The sequence below is a fragment of the Hippoglossus hippoglossus genome, chromosome 16, assembly GCF_009819705.1.
Source record: "Hippoglossus hippoglossus isolate fHipHip1 chromosome 16, fHipHip1.pri, whole genome shotgun sequence".
Taxonomy (NCBI): Eukaryota; Metazoa; Chordata; class Actinopteri; order Pleuronectiformes; family Pleuronectidae; genus Hippoglossus; species Hippoglossus hippoglossus.
In genome coordinates this window covers 1,679,671-1,699,697 of record NC_047166.1, presented here as the reverse complement: position 1 = coordinate 1,699,697, position 20,027 = coordinate 1,679,671, and the positions used below count along the sequence as shown (strand labels likewise).

General features: G+C 45.4%; 1 protein-coding gene across 4 annotated transcripts in view; it reads left to right on the top strand.

Annotated features, from left to right (window-relative positions):
• The window catches only part of bbs9 (Bardet-Biedl syndrome 9), a 133,426-nt gene that overhangs the window by 66,230 nt on the left and 47,169 nt on the right, over window positions 1–20,027 (top strand). For all 4 annotated transcript variants that reach the window (XM_034611551.1, XM_034611553.1, XM_034611552.1 and 1 more), the window contains 2 exons: window positions 10,679–10,861; window positions 17,414–17,663. In XM_034611551.1, coding sequence (XP_034467442.1) covers window positions 10,679–10,861; window positions 17,414–17,663 — 433 coding nt within the window. The remainder of the gene's footprint in view (window positions 1–10,678; window positions 10,862–17,413; window positions 17,664–20,027) is intronic.

The window sequence follows — 20,027 nt, the reverse complement described above, 5'->3', positions numbered from 1 at the left end:
CACGACAGGAAAACTCATAAAATCTGACAAATCCTGTTGGAACCTGGAAGCAAAACAGAGCAAATATAACCGTGAAGGAAGAACCTTTTAGACGTCACAGGTTTGATTCACATTAAGGTTTTAGTTGGACATGGGAACTTTTGTTCAAGGCCGGGAAGTCATTTACAGCAGAATCAGAAAGTACAAATCCCCCAAAATATCCACAAACATCTTGTCCACCCTCAGAGACAGTGAATAAAGATGGACGACATCTGCCCACTTCCTCCCACGATCCAGAAATGAAGCCACAACGTACAATTGCATCTGTCTTCTCACCCGGTTCAACTCAGATTTAATAACTTAGAAAGGATCGATCCTCAAATACGTAAAACAATTCATTCACGACTTGTTTTCATCTGTCTCGCTCATATTTTTCCAATCTGCAAATCATAGATAAGTAAAATGTCACTAAAAGAGCTCATACCTCCTTGAATTCAGTCAAGCTCATAGAGATCAGTCCTATTGTTTATCTAGATCCATGAGTTATTCTCAGTGGAATCTGTGGTCTGATCTGAACTTGCTGGGATGGTTTATTCCCTGAACCTCTTCCCACCAAGTTTCCTGTGTATGCGTCCAGTAGTTTTTTGTGTAATTCTGCTGAGAGAAACGCTGGCGGATGTAGAAATGACCTGAAACGTGACCCTGAGCTGGAGCAGCAGGTGCTCAGCGTGTTGTTGTGTGTATTTCACGTGGAGTCACAGTTTCAGACGGAAGCTGCAGGAAAAAACCTGCTGACAGGTGTGATACGTCTGAGACTCGCTGTGCTGCCAGGTGTGAACTGGGATCCGTCTCAGGTGGGAGTGTAGACACAGTGTGGACTTTCCTGGATACAACATACTTCATAAATTCTCCCACCAGAACCCCCCCCCCCCGACTCCATCCATCCAGCTGGACCAACCTCCTCGTTATCTCAGCTATGGGTGGGCCTGCATGTGTGTGTGTGTGTGTGTGTCACCTCTGGACCTGTCGAGGTCCACTCCCCCAGCCCGGGGCTACCTGAGGCCAGGGACTCGGCCTGGGTGTTAATCCCAGGTTGGATGTCACTGCGGTGGGTCACACTGTGTAATTTAGTCCCCCGCTCTGTCTGGGGCCTCCAGGCCTTCAGGACCACCCAGCACACCGCAGCAACGACCGGCCCCAGCATCTGGGTGTGTGTGTGTGTGAGGGTGTGTGTCTGTGTGAGGGTGTGTGTGAGGGTGTGTGTGGAGTTAAGATGTTGTAAAGGTTTTTTTGGTTTAGCTATTAGCTGCTAATGCACGTCAGCACGAGAGGTTTAAGAGCGTGCGTGACATGAGGCCGTGATCTGTCGTCAGCGTGTGCGTGTTTGAATCTCTGTGTTTTGTCTTTGGGAGCATGCGGGTCGAGCACTAATATTCCTCTCGTTATTGATTCATCCATTAAACGTGTTCCTGATTAGCAGACTCATCAGAGGCTGATCAAATGTTTACACTGTGAGAAATTCTCTTTTCAAGTTAAAGGAGACGAGAGCAGAGTCACAGATGTCTCCCCCACTGTCATAATAACTCATCGTATCTAATAGACACGCCTTGTTTTCCCTTTAGATTTCCCCTCAAGAAGTTCAAAGATGGACATTTTCTCTTTCCACACAGAAACTATCATCTGCGTCAGCCTGTTCCAGTTCTTCATCGAAAAGGCTGTGAAATATGTAAACCGGAGATGTTTTGTTCTTCGTGCTCTTTATGGACTCAACGTTCCCTGAAAAGCAAAATATCTGTCCCGTGTATCGTTTCTTCTAAACTCAGCCTTATTGTTATATTACGATAAAATAAATGAATTGGAAAAACAAAACAAATCAAAACTTGAATAATTAAAACCCTCACAAGTTCATTTTCCCCTGATCAACTTATCGGTTGATTTGTGCGTTTGTTCGTCGGTTTTCTGAGATGTTAGTTTGTGTTGGATCCTGTGTTTGCTGGAGATGTGAGGCTCTGTGTGAGGAGTCGTATCTTTGTGTGTCTGCACACACACACTCCTGTCTGTTGTGTACAAAGGTTTCATCCAGTGGCGTGTTTGTTTTTTCGTCCGCCCATATTTCAAAACCCCGACAGCCCGAAAAAGAGGCATATTCATCATGGAGTGAGGAGGTTTGAGTTTGGCGAGCAGCGCGATAGAGGGTGGGCGGGTCTCGACCTATCAGTGGAGAATAAAGCTCTTTGTTCGTGACCGTGTGAACACGCGTGGCAAAGGAAAGCAGAAGGCTTCCCTCTCGCCGTCCCAGGGAAAACATAGGAGCTCAGCCGGCTCTTTGACGGAGTGCGACAGCCTCATAAATCACAGCGCCGTGTTTTAGCAGCCGCCCGCGCCGCTGAACGACGGCCTGTTAAAGCATCCCTGACAGCCTTGATTGGGGAGGCGGTTAAAAAAGTAGACTCTGACTTTATTTTTCTTACCAGGGAGACCCCCGGCACCTTCTCCCTTCTGGTAGTTTTACATTGAAGGTATTTAGCTCACACTCAGGCTCATCTGGATCACCTTAGACCGAGGGAAACCGTAGAATAAGCATCACTCTCTGGATCCGACGAGAGGAAACCCCCTCAGCAGAGGAATTGATTACCTGCTCAGAACCGGGACTATCAGGGAATTCTGATGAGGAGGCTTCTGTCTGAAAAACTCACCGTCTCCGTCTTACTCTCAGTCTCCTTCCAGTCTCTTCTTGTCTGTCTCACTCTGCTCAGTCGACTCCTCCAGTCTTATCAGGCACAGTGAAGACAGACAGTGTTATCAGGATTGTGTGTCTGTGCTTGTTTTGACCACGGACAATAGTGGTTACTGTCTGTCTATCAGACACTGGGAGAAGAGATGCTCATCACTCGTACACCAGATCTCTTCGTCTCCACCGTCTCCACCTCCTCCTCGGACGTGAAATGAATCAGACAGAACACAACGCCGTCTCTTCTGTTTCTCCTTTTTAAAGCTGCTATCACACAAATTCACAAACAAGCGACTCATCCGCACCTTTTCTCTCAGTTAACCTCTTCACATGTAATATCAGGACGTAATGACGCAGCTGCTTTGTCCAAACACCACCTCTTCTGGTCTGAGGAGCCTTTCACACCTGATATTTAGGTTCAGGCTAAACTGAGAAGTTCCCTAAATGTTTGTTGGACTTTTTCGTCTGGTTCCACAGTTTGTGAAGAGCGACCACACATCGCTGTGTCAAAGGGATCTGACAGTTCACTGTGAACATCACGAACAACATGAAGTAATGACCTTTAATGAAGCTGCACTCGCTGACAAACTCTGAACGTGGACTCAGATGAAAGAGATGAAAACTAGATGAGAGGAAGAGGATGTGTGTGTGTTTTTTTTTGCTCCGAGCAGATGGAATGTTTGTTCTCTGTGTGTTTGTGTGTTCTGATAGTGTAGTGACTGACAATTTGTAATGTTTAGGTTAACTCCCTGCAACCCTTCACACGCCCTGCTGTGTGTGTGTGTGTGTGTGTGTGTGTGTGTGTGTGTGTGTGTGTGTGTGTGTGTGTGTGTGTGTGTGTGTGTGTGTGTGTGTGTGTGTGTGTGTGTGTGTGTGTGTGTGTGTGTGTGTGTGTGTGTGTGTGTGTGTGTGTGGTGTGTTCACAGATGTTTGATAGCTGGGATCATCAGGCTTCACAACACTAGAAACACATGCTTCACCACTCAAGTGTTTTTTGTGTGTATGTGAAAGTATGTGTTCGTGTGTGTATGTAACTGTATCCATGGGTGTGTGTCTATTAGTCAGGAAATGGCCTCTGATTTCAGCCGTCGTTAAACAGAGATTCTAATTGGCTCTTTAATTAAGACATGGAAACAGCCTGAACACACACACACACACACACACACACACACACACACACACACACACACACACACACACACACACACACACACTCCCAGCCATTCCTTTGACCTCAACATGAACCTTTCCGCTGTTTTCTTTACCTCTTTCACTTCTCTTATTCCTTCTCTCCTCCCCTCTGTCAGTGTAAATCTCTCTCACCCATTCCTCTCTCTCTCTCTCTCTCTCTCTCTCTCTCTCTCCCTCCCTCTCTCTCTCTCTCTCTCTCTCTCTCCCCCCCACAACCTCCTCCTGTCTCCTGTCCTGTCTCTTCCTCCGGGGAGACGACGGTCCTTTCTAGTCACCTGTGGTGTTACACTGACACTGGCTGTGTGTGTGTGTGTGTGTGTGTGTGTCTGTGTGTCTGTGTCTGTGTCTGTGTGTGTGTGTGTGTGTGTGTGTGTGTGTGTGTGTGTGTGTGCACATCTTTGCTGTGGCGAGCTGAGCAGGAAACATCTAATCCACCGGCTCTGCGGAGCAAACGCTCACACACACTCCAACACTCTGAGCTCTGTTCCTCACATGTGTCGTTTCATCCGAGGATAAAGTTCTGACAAGGAATCATTGAGATCCGTTCGCCCGCTTGCTGCCGTGTTGACTTTGACTAACTTTCACTTATGTTCGACAGGAACTCGTGGATGTTTTTGGCCACAGACTCTCGTCGTTTGCTGAATTCTCCGCTGATCTCTGAGCTCAACTCGCGTCTCTGTTTCTATCGCTCTCCTTCTTCGTCTGATCTCGTTCCTGCTTTTCCTCTTGCAAGGTCGAGTTCTGATCAGTTCTGCTGTTCCTCCGTCTGTCTTTCCCATCACTGGGGACTGAGACCAGAAGAACGCTTTCCTCTTCCTTGTTCTGACCGTGCAAAGGGTGACGCGGGTCATTTGTGTCGTGTATCCACTCGTCACTTTTCAAACTGCGTCCTGGAAGCCAAGAGAATAACAGAATGAAAGCAAGGCTCAAAAGGGAGCTATTGCTATTTAGCGTCATAATAAAAAAGTTGTCTTCCCTCTAAGTAATAGAAAATTAACACTGTTGTTGAAGCATTATTTTTATAATGCTTTAAAAAGAACTACATTTTTCCCGTTGTGCTTTGAGTTCCTGAACATAACCATCAAATTGTTATAAGGCTCTACTTTTCGTTTCCTTATGATACTGACAAAACAAAGTTAAAACATGTTTTCTGTTGCAGATATATAGTTAATACATTATGACAGTTGAGATTTTAATCCGGAAAACATGGACTGAATTTAGATAATTCTGTTGAGTCTGATCGCGTCACGAGTCAAACATACAGGCATCAAACTACGTTGTTAAATGTTTGTCGCGTCAACACAACGTCACCGGTTTACTCATGGCAGCTTCGGCAGTGTTGGAGTATTTTGAGCCGTGTGAACGTTCAGCAGGAAAATCTTCCTTCAGATGTTATTGGATGGTTTGTCTGTTTTCTGATTGGCTCTAACACAAGTTGCCTCCTGTACCTACCAAACCTCAGGCAGCCCAACAAATACCTCAGTGAAACTACAGCCACACAGTTTGTATATACAGTGTGTGTGTGTGTGTGTGTGTGTGTGTGTGTGTGAGTGTGTGTGTGTGAGTGTGTGCGCACCCTCAGTCATGCATTTCCACAGATAAGGGTGCCCATGATTTCTGTTTGTGTTTTTCAGTACATTTCTTGTGGCTTTGGTACATGTGTGTGCATATCTTAGTGCATTTGTGCGTGAATATACAAACACGACTGTTTGTTTGTGTGTGTGTGTGTGTGTGTGTGTGTGTGTGTGTGTGTGTGTGTGTGTGTGTGTGTGTGTGTGTGTGTGTGTGTGTGTGTGTGTGTGTGTGTGTGTGTGTGTGTGTGTGTGTGTGTGTGTCTGTGTCTGTGTGTGGTTTGTGCCTCCAGGAATAATGTGAAGCGTTGGCTGGCGTTCTGAGCTGTGAGACTGATGGTTTCCTTGTTTGGGACGAAATACAACACGGACGGGTGGACGGAGAGAAAGAGTAAATTCATTCTCCCACCGCAAAAACCTTCAGGCTTCGTTCTGACATAATGCTCACAGCAGAAGTTCTAAATACAGATCTGTCAGCTGAGACGTGAACCCGGGTCGTGTCCGAGATCACTCACTCGTTCGCTGCTCAATACTCGCTGTATAGTTCCATGTAGAGGATTATATACTGAGCTCAGCGGCAAGTTATTATTTGATTGTGTAAAAACAGAGCGAGACGTCTTGATTGACAGCTGAGGTCTGGCTCCAGATGCACAAGACGGCAGCGTTTGTATCCCGGATAGTTTGGCTTCATTTCTGTGGGAAGAGGAGACGCATCACGTCCATCTTTATTTACAAGTTATACTCGGTACATATTCACATTTTACTGCACGGTTCTTCCCTCTTGAATAAATAGGAAGTATTTAGTGTCTCCTGCAACTTTCTGTTCTTTTCACTAAGGCTGTCTGTTTGTCGCTGCTTCTGTTGAGTCTGACTTTTTAATTCATCTCCTTTATTCAGACATGACACACTTTTGTTTTCACAAATCGCGTGACAGCAATGCATGATGGTCCGTGTTGCTCTGTTAGTGACCAGCAGTCGTACTCTACTTTTCACCGTGCATTGTGGGATACAATTCGGTCGACACGGCAAAATGTCCAGCTCACTACACGAAGTGGACTGTGTCGTGAGTTGTGAGTGATTTCGGACACAGCTCTGGTTTGAGTGTGTGAGATTGTGCGTAACGTTCCTTTATGTGTGTTGAGCAGAGTCCGGACTTTACTGCCGACTCGTCACATCACAACCTCAGCAGCTTCAACGGCAGGTTGTTTAAGGTCACCAGCAGTTCAGCTGCTGACACACAGCTACTGTGTGTCTGTGTGTGTCCGCCTGTGTGTGTGTCCGTCTGTGTGTGAGCGTCTGTCTGTGTGTGTGTGTCCGTCTGTGTGTGTGTGTCCGTCTGTGTGTGTGTGTCCGTCTGTGTGTGCAGTTAAAACATGGATAAATGTTCAGGTTTTATCTCTTATTGTGAAAGTCTGTCTGTTTTACCTCTGTGTGAGTGTAAGTAATCTGTGTGTGTGTGTGTGTGTGTGTCTGTGTGTGTGTGTGTGTGTGTGTTTCCATCCTAAATGTGTCTTTGTGTTCTCTCAGCTGGCATCAATCAGAGTGTGTGTGGAGCCGAGCCGCTGCCAACAATGAAGCCCTTCACTGGACCTGGAGCCTTTTATCAATACACACACACTTTCAGAGACCCCGAGGGGGGGGTGTTTGGGGTCGTGTGTGTGTGTGTGTGTAGTAGTGTTGCATTGTCGAAAGTGTGCAGGAGAATATCAGGAATTCATATACCAGGAGTTATGGGTATTTTCGGTGCCAGTTTCAGTAGTTTTTCTATCTTTGTGAGGACGAGTTGAGGACGATTTGGAAAAATCATATCATCTGAATAATTTGCACTGGCAGCACCAATTCTTGTTTGGATATATTATCTTGGAACAATTTCAAAATCCTTTTCTACTCTTTCTAAATAACTTTTTAAACTGTGTGTCTGCGTTGAATAAAGTCAATATTCGAGTATTTGCATTAAAAGAACCAAAACAACTCAGACATCGTATTTTAACAGCTGTATGTTACTCCCCCGATGTGGAAGTGATGATTATGACAAAATAAGAATACACAATTACTTCCTTTAAATAGCCGTTAAATTGCAGCCTCAGTTTATAAAATTAAAAGACCATTTGAAACTGAAGTCTTTTGCAAAATTACTGACTTCTTCTTCACATGTTGTGGCAGCACAGCCAAACTGTTTTGGAGTAGAAGAAGAAGTGATTTCCAAGAATAGAAAATGGCAGTTTTATCTGGAGGAAACTTATAAACTTTAAAGACGTGATATCGGTTCATTGCGTAGATTCACTTGGTAACATCAGAGGCGTTTTCTGATGCTGCTATCGGAACCTCTCTGGTGTTTGGACTTCAAGACGTGTATGAGGTCAAGGTTACACTCAGACCTACGCCTGTACTGGAAAGCATCAGGTGTTCATTGACTGGTGATTTGAAAGGTGTGTGAATGTGAGAGAGCGACGCACACAGGCGACTTGAGCTGTGGACGTTTCGGTGTCACCGCTCCAACGAGGGGAAGTGAACTGAGGTTTTAAGAGGAGGCACTAATTCTCTTCTACCTCTAAGTTTGAAGTTCATATTACACAAATCAAAACGGCTTCCTCCGGCAGTTGCTGCTTAACCCTGACACAGACACACACAGACACACACAGACACACACCCTTCACTTTAGAGTCTTCCATCTCTGTTTTCGGGCGAGTATCAAATAGCGAGCTCTGAATCCATTTGTCAAACAAGCGGCGGGCGTACGTTGGCGCTCAGGCCTGCAGATCACTCATTTATCTGAACACACTCGTCCATTAGTCCCAGATCTGCTTTCACCTCTTCTCCTCCTCTCTCCCTCTGTTCGTCCCTCTCCTCCCTCGTCTCCCGTTTCTCTCCCTCCCTTTGTCCGGCTTGTCCTTTCTTGTTGTCCTCGTCACCATCCGTCTTGCTCTGTCATCGCTCGTTCGCCGCTCTCCTCTCATCTCCGCTCCTCTGTTGTCGCAGGGATGGAGGGATGGAGGGGTTGACCCCTGGGCGGAGGTCAGAGTTCACCTGGTCCCTACCACACCTCATTTGTGCAATCACTCGCCTGAGCTGTGTACTTAGAGTCAAATGCAAGACGAGCTTAACGTCCACTTGTGCAGCTTCGCTCGTCTTCATTTCAAAGCAAGTGTTCCCTGTTTTGTTTGCTCCGAAAAACACGCAGAATAGTTTCATGGAGATCCTGCAGTTTCCCAGTGGACGCCAGATGAGTGTAAGTGGAAGTCATCAGAGTGTAGACGGCAGGTTGTTTGAACTCTGCTGTGTTTTGTCCTTTTTTATTGCAGTTTATTTTTCCAGTTAAAAAAAGAAGCGAAGCTGTAATAATCCCAAACTGCCTGAAAATGGGATTTCCAGCACTCGAGCGAGAGAACAGTGGTGCGGTTTGTTCAGAGCGAGAATTTAATTCCAGCAGACTCCAGGAAACAACCCTAAAATATAATAGATTGTGGGAAGAAAGACACGAATCCACTTCCTCCACTTTGGAAACCCAAACACAACACAACAGTCTGGACTCATGCTCATTTCCTGCTGTTTATACTTTATTCTTTGGGGAATAATCCACCTGAAGATATTAAAAAGTGTAAAAATACTCACGGGAGAACTTCACAGAATATATCCAGGGTCTCAATAACTGTGGGGTAAAGAGTCAGAGTCTCGAGAAACGTCTCCATGAAGTTCACCTGATTTATTATAGTTTATACACACACACAACCTTTTGTCTGAGGTTCTACAGATGCTGGAGACAGGAAGTATTTGAAGATTCTCCAAGAAACGACATCAAAGTAAAATAAATACCAACGCAGACACAGATCATTCTTGTTTCTGATTGGAAGCCATTGTTTGTGCAATCGAAGGGTTTGAAACTGCAGAAAGTTTTAGTGGAGGATTAATCTTATTGATAACAACTTATTTCCATACATTTCCCTCATGTAACACAAACATCATGCACATCAGATCATTAGGGGAAGGAAATCCCCAGGTTGAGTCATGTGGAAGAAAAAGGAAAACAGTGAAATAACTTTCTACTCACTTACGATATTTACCTTCTGACTGATAGAAATTAACGCCGTCAAATAAAACCCATGAGGTAATGAAATGAGTTTTTCTGCAAAGGAAAAAATCTCCACGAAACATAACAACTTAAAAAATATAATAGTTTGATTGTAATGCATCTTTTTTTCCTGGCTCCATTTCTGTTTTTCTTGACACTCGCTCTCTTTCTCCACACACACACACAACTTTAACTTGTAATTCCAAAGTGTAAGGACAAGGAAACACAACTTAGAGTCGGGGGTGTGAGCGCTCAGCGTAAACAGCCGTGAACGTTGAGTTTTTGCTCTCCGGTGACCACACAGGCTCGAAGAACAACATGTTGTGATGAAGCTGTTTCAGGGTGAATTCAGGTTAATCTGAAGGAGAGTAAATCAGCGTCGGACACGGGACTGAGGCGGTAACGAAGGAGCCGTGGACTCGATGCTCATAAGCGTGTTTACACAGGTTGTGCAGCCGACTCTCAGAGAGTCTTCTGGGATGAACCGACGTGTTCGAGAGAAACTGTTCTCAATCAAACAGCCGAGACCCTCCCAGAACCGAAAGATGATTCACGGGTTGGAATCTGGTTTGTTTGCAATACGTTCACGATAAATTCCTTCTTCTCCTGATGAATGGGAACATTTGCAGCATTTGTTTAGCAATTCATTTTCTCGCCTCAGAGGAGGAATGCGCAAAAACACGGCATTTAATGAGAGCACGTTTTGTTGAGCTGTTTCCTCACGTTTCTAAACTGAACGTTTTATCTGCTGTTTGAAGTTGAGGTTTACTCGGGAGAAGGAATTAGATATTTTGGTTATATGTCATATTTTCACAGCATCAAATGTAAACATAGACAACACATGTCCATTTCCTCCTAAAGTACAAAAATGTTTTTTATTGCTCGTAGAAATATGCAGTCGTCCTTGTTAAAATCTCACAGTCAGATAAGTGGGTTGTAAATATCACTGTTTATCGTGACATTAATAAGAAAGACTGTGGTTGATCCCTGTAAAAAGTGAGGAACAATAGAGTCCTTGTGTGTGTCTTATATTTCAGACGTAGATCCAGATGTTTACAGTGCAGGATCAGATGTACACGATGCCTCACCCCCCCCCCCCTGATCACAGACTTACTCACTGACTCCGTCCTCCTGCAGGTGATGACGCTAGCGGAGGCGGCCGAGGAGAACCGGGCTCTGCTGGAGGAGGCGTTCGTCCGCCTGCGGAGCGCCACCCACCTGTTGGTGCTGCTGCTGTCGCTGTGGCACGGCCTGACCCCCGACCAGACGGCCATCCTGGAGGCCACGCTGCTGCCGCTGCTGCAGGACTCCCCACAGCTGGTACACACACACACACACACACACACACACACACACACACACACACACACACACACACACACACACACACACACACACACACACACACACACACACACAGGGGGCCATTAACATGTCAGTGTCTGTCAATCCATCTGCAGTCCACTCAGTAAACACAGCCCCAACTTAAACACACACTCTGAAAACTTTTAAAATACATTAAGTACTTCTGGTCCCAGAGGAATGCACACACACAGTCACACACACACACACACACACACACACACACACACACACACACACACACCCACACAGTCACATACTCACACACACTCACTTTCTGCCACTCAACACTCACCTGTCAGCTCTGCACCAAGAGCACATTCTGGGTTACCTGTTTATGATTTACCATTAAACCTGAGTGTGTGTGTGTGTGTGTGTGTGTGTGTGTGTGTGTGTGTGTGTGTGTGTGTGTGTGTGTGTGTGTGTGTGTGTGTGTGTGTGTGTGTGTGTGTGTGTGTGTGTGTGTGTGTGTGTAGAGTTGCTCAAGGTCACAATGAGCATAAAGGACATTGCTCTATAATCAGCCTCTGACCGCGTGTGTGTATATTTGTATGTGTTTATCGCGCGTGTGTCACTAAACAGTCGTGTTGACAGAGTTTCTCCATTTGCCGCAATCACGACAGATTTGTCATCCCACGGAGACTCTGGTTGTGTACCTGTGGGCGTGTGCGTTAGTGCTTGTGTGTGTTAGTTTTTCCGTAGCTCTGATCAATCCCCTGAACCTCTCATTACCCACGACGTCTATTTCCAGCCTCCTCTGACAGCCTCACATTACACACTCACACACACAAACATCTGTGTGTTCATAAACTGCAGTACATAAAATATCTTTAACACACACACACACACACACACACACACACACACACACACACACACACACACACACACACACACACACACAGACACACACAGACACCGACTATGGACCGAAATAGGGTTGAGAGGTTCAGTTGATGAGCCTCTGGGGATTGCGTGTTTGTGTGTGTGCGTGCGTTCTTGTGTGCGTCTGTTATTTTAAATGGGATTAATGGCATTAAGTGAATTAGCAGTAATCAGGGTCACGTACACGACATGAAGACCAGCAGGTGAACTGAGGAGCTATTTTCAGAGATCACACCGCACGCTCCTGTATTTTGCTCCTATGACAACACAATAACCTCCGTTGTGTCGGTGTGAAAGTCAAACTGTGGGGAAAGTCCGGAGAATTGGGTCCGGACTGTACCCACAATGCAGCAGGAGGTTGTCTGAGTGTCTCACTCGGACATTTGCGTTGACACGTGCACGAGTTTCATGTCTGAAAGCAGATTTAAAGAACTGGTGATGCACTTTTTATTTTAAACTATTCTTGTTGTGACAAAGAGTAGAAGCTTCTTCCAAAGTTGCCGGTTTTCTGTCCGTCCCCTTCTCGTGAACATGAAATATCAAGAACGCTTCGAGAGAACTTCTCCAAATTTAGGAGAAACGTTCAGTTGGAATCACAGATGAACTCATTCAAAGTTGAAGGTCGGAGGTCAAAGGTCAAGGTCACGGAGGCCTCGAACACATTTGTTTGTTTTTAGGAAAATTCTTCCAATTTTGACCAGTCGTCACTTGGACTCAAAGATTAACAGATTAGATTTGGGGGAACAGACTCTATATGAGCATATCACTGCAGAGCGGTGAGAAGAACACATCGTATCCTGCAGCTGCAGTAAGAGAACAATCTTAATAGAAACATTCAAACTATAACTATAAACCATAAACGTAAAGTGAGGAAGGATGTGGACTCGTCTCTATTGTTCCTGCTGAATTTCTGTTTCATTCATATGACCGTAATAATCACAAGCATCATATTTTCCTCCGTGTCCCAGGAGACTGAAACTAAACGGTTTCCCCATTCAGCACAGAAAAATTTGAATATGTAACAAAACCCCACTTGATCTGAGAGCCGCACGTCATCTGTCACATTAGCGTAGATTATGTGATTATCAGGCCGAGGCACAAAGAGCACGGAACTTTAGAAATGAGAAGAATGTGCATCTGCAAGGAAACAAGGTGAGTGAAGAAACAAGGGATTCTGCTGAGGAGCAGATGTCCACGCTAGAAAATAGAAGGAAATGTTTAGAGTTAGAGAGGGGGGGGGGGGGGGGGGGGGCGGGAGAAAGGTGAGGAGAACCTCTTCCTGTCTGCAGGAGGAGGAGGAGGAGGAGGAGGAGGAGGTGCGTCACCAGAGGAAATGCATCTGTGTGGTATCTAACGAAACGTCTCATTTAGTTGCAGCCAAGCAGAACACTGCCGCCTCCTCCTCCTCCTCCTCCTCCTCCTCTTCAGCATTCCTCCTACTTCTCTTTCTCCTCCCTCGCCATCATCCTCTTCTCCCACTTCCTCACTCCGCCCTCATTCTCTCCCCCCTCATCCTCCTCTTCCTCTCCGCTCCTCACCATCTTCATTTCTCTTTGTTTTCATCATCCCGTTTCCAGCGACTCTTCATCATTCCTCTTGTCTGTTTTTGCTCCATCCTCCTCTTTCTTGCTTCCTCACCCTCTCGCTCTTTCCTTCTCTTCCTCCTCCTCCTCTTTCATCAAGTTTTCTCCGACCTAATCTTCCTCTTTTCTTCACATTCCTTCTTATGCTCCCCCCCCCATCATTTACACTTAATACCCCTATTAACTGTCTCATCCTCTGTTTTCACTTTCCTCATCCCCTTTTCTTTCTCCTCTTCACCTCCCTCTTCACCTCCCTTTGTCTCTCTGGCTTCCTGACTCTTGTTCTCACCCGTCTCTGTCTCTTCTTCATCTCCCCACAGTCTCTCCATCCCTTCCTCCTCTCCCACTTTCTTCTGAGCCACCCTCCCTCCTTCTTGTTCCTCCCTCTCTCTCCGTCTTTTGTCTCTTTTTCCATCTGTCACTTAGCTCTCGAGCAGAGTTGCTGACGCTGTCTGTCTGCCTGCTATTCTTGCCTGACCCCCACATTCTCCCGCCCACTGTTTACTTTACCAGAATCCATCATGCGGCCGTACAGCCGCCTCGTTCAGGCCTTCTGAACTCATAACCAAGAATTTCTATATAGTACCTGGGAATGTTTCTTTAGGCTCGAACCTCCACAGAACTATTTACAGTTCTGTAAAGAGCCTGTTCAGGAGAGAAAGTTCTCTGCAGCAGCGAGTCAGGAGGTTTTCTGACTTTTAAGAGAGGATGAAATGAAAGTTTTCTCTCTGAGCGTCACAAGGTCATTATTATACTTCAACAGGTGACGTTTTTGATATATGAAACACATCAGATTTAATTTAGTGTTGTTCCATATGACTCGTACCTCATGGAAAAAACTGTTCTCCCCTATTTCTTTTATTACGCTTTTTAATTGTTCTTCATGTTCTTTTATTGCTCTTTTTATTTTTAGTATTGCCCCTCATATTGCATCTAATACTTGTATATGCTTTTAGTTTTTCCTCCAATCAAATTTTAGTGACAGTTTTTTAATTAAAGGTGTACAAATACACTTTATCATATTGGAAGTTGGTTACACCCAGAGGCTTTAAAGTGTAATATGAACTGAGCCACATTCATTGTTCCAGACATTTTTCAGAAAAAGGAATTCCCTGATTTGGGGTCAAGGTGAATTTCTCTTTCCCCCTCTGGAGACTGACAGTATGACATTGTTCTCACGGAGCCGTGACTCCGGCTGCTTCAATGACTTTTCCAGTCACGACGGGGATGTCAGGACTGAGGGATTGTTGTCTGAACCTTTACCCGTCTCTTTGGGAGTCCTCCAAGGTCGTGTGCTCGGCCCGGGGATATGTTCTCCACAGACGTCCAGTGATGTTGCGATCACACCTGAGATTTCCCCTCTTGTCAGATCCAATATTCCTGATGCAGTATAAGTACAAGAGACTCTCACAACTTAGAATCACACATAAAAGCACCAAGGTGGATGAACTACCGACAGTGCAGACAGAGAATAACAGAGCACATACCTCCACTCAGCCTAACTCCCTGTGTCACCATGTTAGCGACAGTGAAAGAAACATCCTGGATCTGCCCCTTCGCCTGAATCTGCTCCTAAATGTAATGAGTTCTTCCTAATGGACGATCATGAGTGTCACAGAAATGGTAATAAAGCATTTCATAAATGAGAATGTCTCTATGTATCAGTAAAGACACTGTCTCTCTCTGCCAAGGCCCATCAGTCCCTTCAATCCAATCAAGCTGCACCTAATTACACACCGATATCAGCCCTCTTAATCATTCTTTTAATCAAGATTGATGAATTATTCTCTGGTACTACTCACAATGTTGAAGAAAGTGATTAAAAAAAATTCTTTCTTGGCCAATGTCCCATCTTCCCCCCGGGTTCCCAGGAAATCAGACAAACAAGATGACGGGGTGGAAACATAACCTCCTTGGTGCATAAACATATAGGGAACTATCTTCTTGCATTTTCATCGTACTGGTGCAGTGCCCATTCTAAACTGGCCTGTCTGGTATTAGCTGTTTGTCCTGTGGTGACGCTGGTTGCAGTTTTTTTCCTGACACTGTAACAGTGACCTGCAGTAAGTGAGCCGCGGGAAAGTAAAGATCTGCTGCTGCGCAAAGAGCCGATCACCGGTTTATTCTAAGTTGTTGTCGTGACGTGTTTAAATGGTTGTTTTGTTGATGCATTCAAAGTTTCTTAATATTGAAAGTATCACAAAATTTGGCCCTAAACTATGAACATGAGTGTGAAGCTTATTAGATGAACATCTCTCGAGAAAGTCAACACACACACACACACAGATTTCTGGAGTTATCAGATAGACGCAGGTGTGTCACGTTGTTCTGCTGTGGAAAAACAACATTGCAAAGAAACTTTAACTTTAAAAAAACTCCTCTTTTCAAACAGTAGGTGCATTAACACAAAGTCTTTAGGAAGCTACACAAACTGAGTGAGAATAAAACAATCTGCAGCACAACAAGCGCTCTCTTGTTTCTGGCCACAGGAAACCTCTGTCCTCTTTCTGCATTAGTGGGAACTTCGTCTTAATTTATCGCTCTGGCCGACGTCCAAACCCGCTCCACCTTTTCTTTGCTTCCTTTCTTCTCGTTCAGGAGGATGAATGTCTGCAGTTTAGCTCCAAAGACATTTCATTTTCCTCCGCCGCATGTGGAACATATGTGTCAGTGTGCGCACGTGCACGGCTCCGTGCACAAGTTTCCACAGAGACCTGCTGTTATGTTGTTCCAAGTATTTGATAACCTGGTGAGGTATTGTGGTAAGAATAGGTCACCCGCCTCCCATCTCCGTCTCCTCCTCCTCCTCCCCCTCCTGCTCCTCCTCTCTCATTTTCTCCCCCTGTCCAGACCACACTCCCCCCCCCCTCCACCTCCCCCCTGTCTTCTCTTTCCTTCATTCTTATCTCCTCTCACCTGTCGTCCTTCCACTCGTCTCTTATTCTGTCTCTAATATCTGCCTTCCTCTCTGTCATCATCTCATCTCCTCGACCTTTTACAACCCTCTATCCCTCTCTCTCTTTCTGTCTCCCTCTCTCTCTTTCTGTCTCCCTCTCTCTCTCTTTCTGTCTCCCTCTCTCTCTCTTTCTGTCTCCCTCAGTCTCTCCCTCTCTCTCTCTCTCTCTCCCTCGCTCCGTCTCTCCCGGTCTCTGTCTCTCCGTCATCATCATTACAGGGTTGATTACCTGTCATTATGGCTCATTAGGGGTCTATCAGTATGGCGGCGGGCAGGACAAGGAGGGGGGAGGAGGGGTGGGAAAAAGGGGACGGTGGGAGGGTACCTGTCAACACACACACACACACACACACACACACACACACACACACACACACACACACACACACACACACACACACACTTATCTTGTCCCACAAACCCCTGAATCTATAACCAGCCGTGACTTTGACTTTGGATCGGTGAGTTTCAGCGAGAGGAGGGGTGTGTAGGTGTGTGTGTGTGTGTGTGTGTGTGTGTGTGTGTGTGTGTGTGTGTGTGTGTGTGTGTGTGTGTGTGTGTGTGTGTGTGTGTGTGTGTGTGTGTGTGTGTGTGTGTGTGTGTGTGTGTGTGTGTGTGTATTCCTCCCTTTAAATTTCAAATGTTTTATTATTTAGTTAAATGTCAATTTAGGTTTAACGATTCCCCATCAAATATTTTCTTCCTCTCCTCTCCCCCCTCTCCCTCCCTCTCCCTCCCTCCCCCCCTCTCTCCTTTCATACTTCTTCTCTCTATCTCTTGTCGTTTAATCCATTTTCCCCTTTATTTTACCTCCCAATGTTTTTGTTTTTATTCCCTCTCTTCCTGCACTCACGACCTTTCCTTGATCTGTCTCCTCCTGTTCTCATCTCTTCCTCCCGTCCTCTCCTCTCCACTTTTATCTTTCACCTCCCAAACTTCTTTGCCACATTCTGTCCTCCTCTAGTTGTCCTGTCCCTCTTCATCCTTTTCTTCCTGCTCTTTCTCTCGGGAGAATTAAATAAAATCTCTTTACTGACCCTCATCGCACTTTTATTCTCAGCCCTCGTCTTCCTCGTGTCTCCTCAGGGCTGGGAGGAGAGCTGCGACGCCGCCGTCTCCCACCTCCTGCGGAGCTGCTTGTCGCGGAGCTCCAAGGACCAGGCCACATCTCTGGCCCAGATGGGAGGCCCCCTGCTGAGCCTGCCCCGGGACACCGCCCGCCTCAAGAAGCACATCACGCTGCTGTGCGATCGCATCGGCAAGGGAGGCCGTCTCACCCTGGCCTCCGAGGCCAACGCCCCAGTCCCCGCCCAGGTCCAGAACCTGGCTGCTCCTGGTGAGTCGAGGGACCGGGGGGGAGAATTCAGAGCTGAGCTGATATCGTGTGTTTACACAGTGTGTCCTCGACATAGAATCAAGCCTTGATTTATAAAATATTCAAATCAAATTCTAAGTGGTGCACGATTTTACGTCCTGTCAGCATCACTGAATGTTGTGGCAGATATTTGAGAGGAGCAGTGTCACAAGATACATTTTCCTCCGTTACCCACTGATGAGGCAGGTTTATCTGCACAGCACATTTCAACAGCAGGCCGGTGAAGATACAGTGTGAATGACATCATCGAATCAACATCAGACAACACACAAAAGAGCATTTAGAATAAATCAGAGTTGGAGACGTCCAGAGGAAACGAGCTCCAGACTCATGATGTCAGTGTGTGTCGTCAATAACTGTCAAATCAAAGAAAGGCTCATGAAAATAACAATGTTTTAACAATATACATATTGTCAGCTCTCATATTGAACTGGAAGGATTATAAATAAATGCTCTTTTCTCGTGTCAAGTAAAAAATAAAACACATAACAGTTTTGATATCCTACAAAAGTTCATTTTAGAAATGTGTGAATTGATTTTCACTTTTTAATCAAAAGCTCCGTTTCTCTTTTTAGAGAACGCATAGTGAAGTTTCTTTTCTTCCTTTCCTCTGACTCGATCATCTCGGTCTATCTGCGTCTGTTGTGTGTTCTAAAGCCACGCCTGGGTGTGTGTGTGTGTGTGTGTGTGTGTGTGCGTGTGTGCGTGTGTGTGTGCGTGTTGTTGCCGTACGTGTGTTGATGGACAGCCTCATATAAGCCAGTCCCCTGATGAAGATTTTCGGCCTCGCCAGGCGAAAACATGACGTCTATTCATACAACCAACACACACACACACACACACACACGCCTTTAAATGCATCCCTACACACGCCCACAGACACGCACAAATGAAAAACATACAGGTACATAGTTATGACACACAGACTGTGTACAGTGCGTCAACGACGGATACATTGTGCAGACACACTCATAAAAACACACACACACACTCTTTGGCATGCAGAGTCACATTTGCAGGGTCGACTCACTCATAAAATCATACGTATACACACACGCACACACACACACACACACACACACACACACACGCCGTACGGATCATTTAGTCTTGGCTGAAGTTTATAGAGGTGTTTCTGACAAGATCATCAATTACAGTTGGTTCTCTCTCCTCTTTTCCTTCCCTCCCTCTTCATTTCATTTACTCCTCCTCCTCCTCCTTTCCTCATTTTACCTCTGAGTTTCCTACATAAAAGTAAAACGTGAAATAAATCTTTTTTTTTATTGTGCAAACAGAATCTCTCTTGTTTTGCAGAGTTGTGGTTCAGTGTTTGTTTCATGTGCTGCTCACGCAGGTTCACTGGGCTGCGTTACAGCGCCGGGTCGTAACGGAGACTGTAAAACCTGTGGCACTGAAACAGGGACATATGGTCAGGAAGAGAAAAATAACACAGATGTGGGTAATGCAGCATCATTAATACAAATGATTCGAGCTGGAATATCTCAAATATATAAGTACTTTAACATTTGAATTCAATAAATTCTAATTAAATAGGCAAAAGTGAACTAAAGGAAAAGTGAAAGTACAACATTGACTTAAGTTAAAGTAAGTTTCTACTTGAAGAACTTGCCGAGTGACGCCTGTTCCCTAGCAACAGTCTGCTTCATCATTACAGCCCCGTTCTCTGATTGGATCAATAAACCAGTTCCCCTCTCGTTATTGGTTCCTTTTTATAATATCAAAAACAGTGTGAACATTTAACGCCAAACACAATACAATACTAAAACTAATTAAAATAAGCGAGTAAGCGACGTTCTCGACAACGACAACTGATTCTCCAGTTCAGGGTTCTGCACACTGAGTCGAGCTTCACTGCACTTTGAATAAACAGATAGATGAACGGCTGTGTGTGTGTGTGTGTGTGTGTGTGTGTGTGTGTGTGTGTGTGTGTGTGTGTGTGTGTGTGCAGGGAGAAAAGTCTATAAAACTTTAAAAGCTTGTTAGAAAGTCATTATAGTGATTACAGCGGTCTAGGAATTACTCATGTTGTGGGGATCTGTTTAATAAAGTCCTCATGGGGGCAAAAAGCAAATACCCAATCAAGGAAATCATCAAATTTGAAGGTGAAGACATGAGTGGTGTGTGTGTGTGTGTGTGTGTGTGTGTGTGTGTGTGTGTGTGTGTGTGTGTGTGTGTGTGTGTGTGTGTGTGTGTGTGTGTGTGTGTGTGTGTGTGTGTGTGTGTGTGTGTGTGTGTGAGAGAGAGGACATGAGAGGGAGAGTGTGTTTGTGTTTATGTTTCCTTGTCATGTGGTCTCCCCTCACT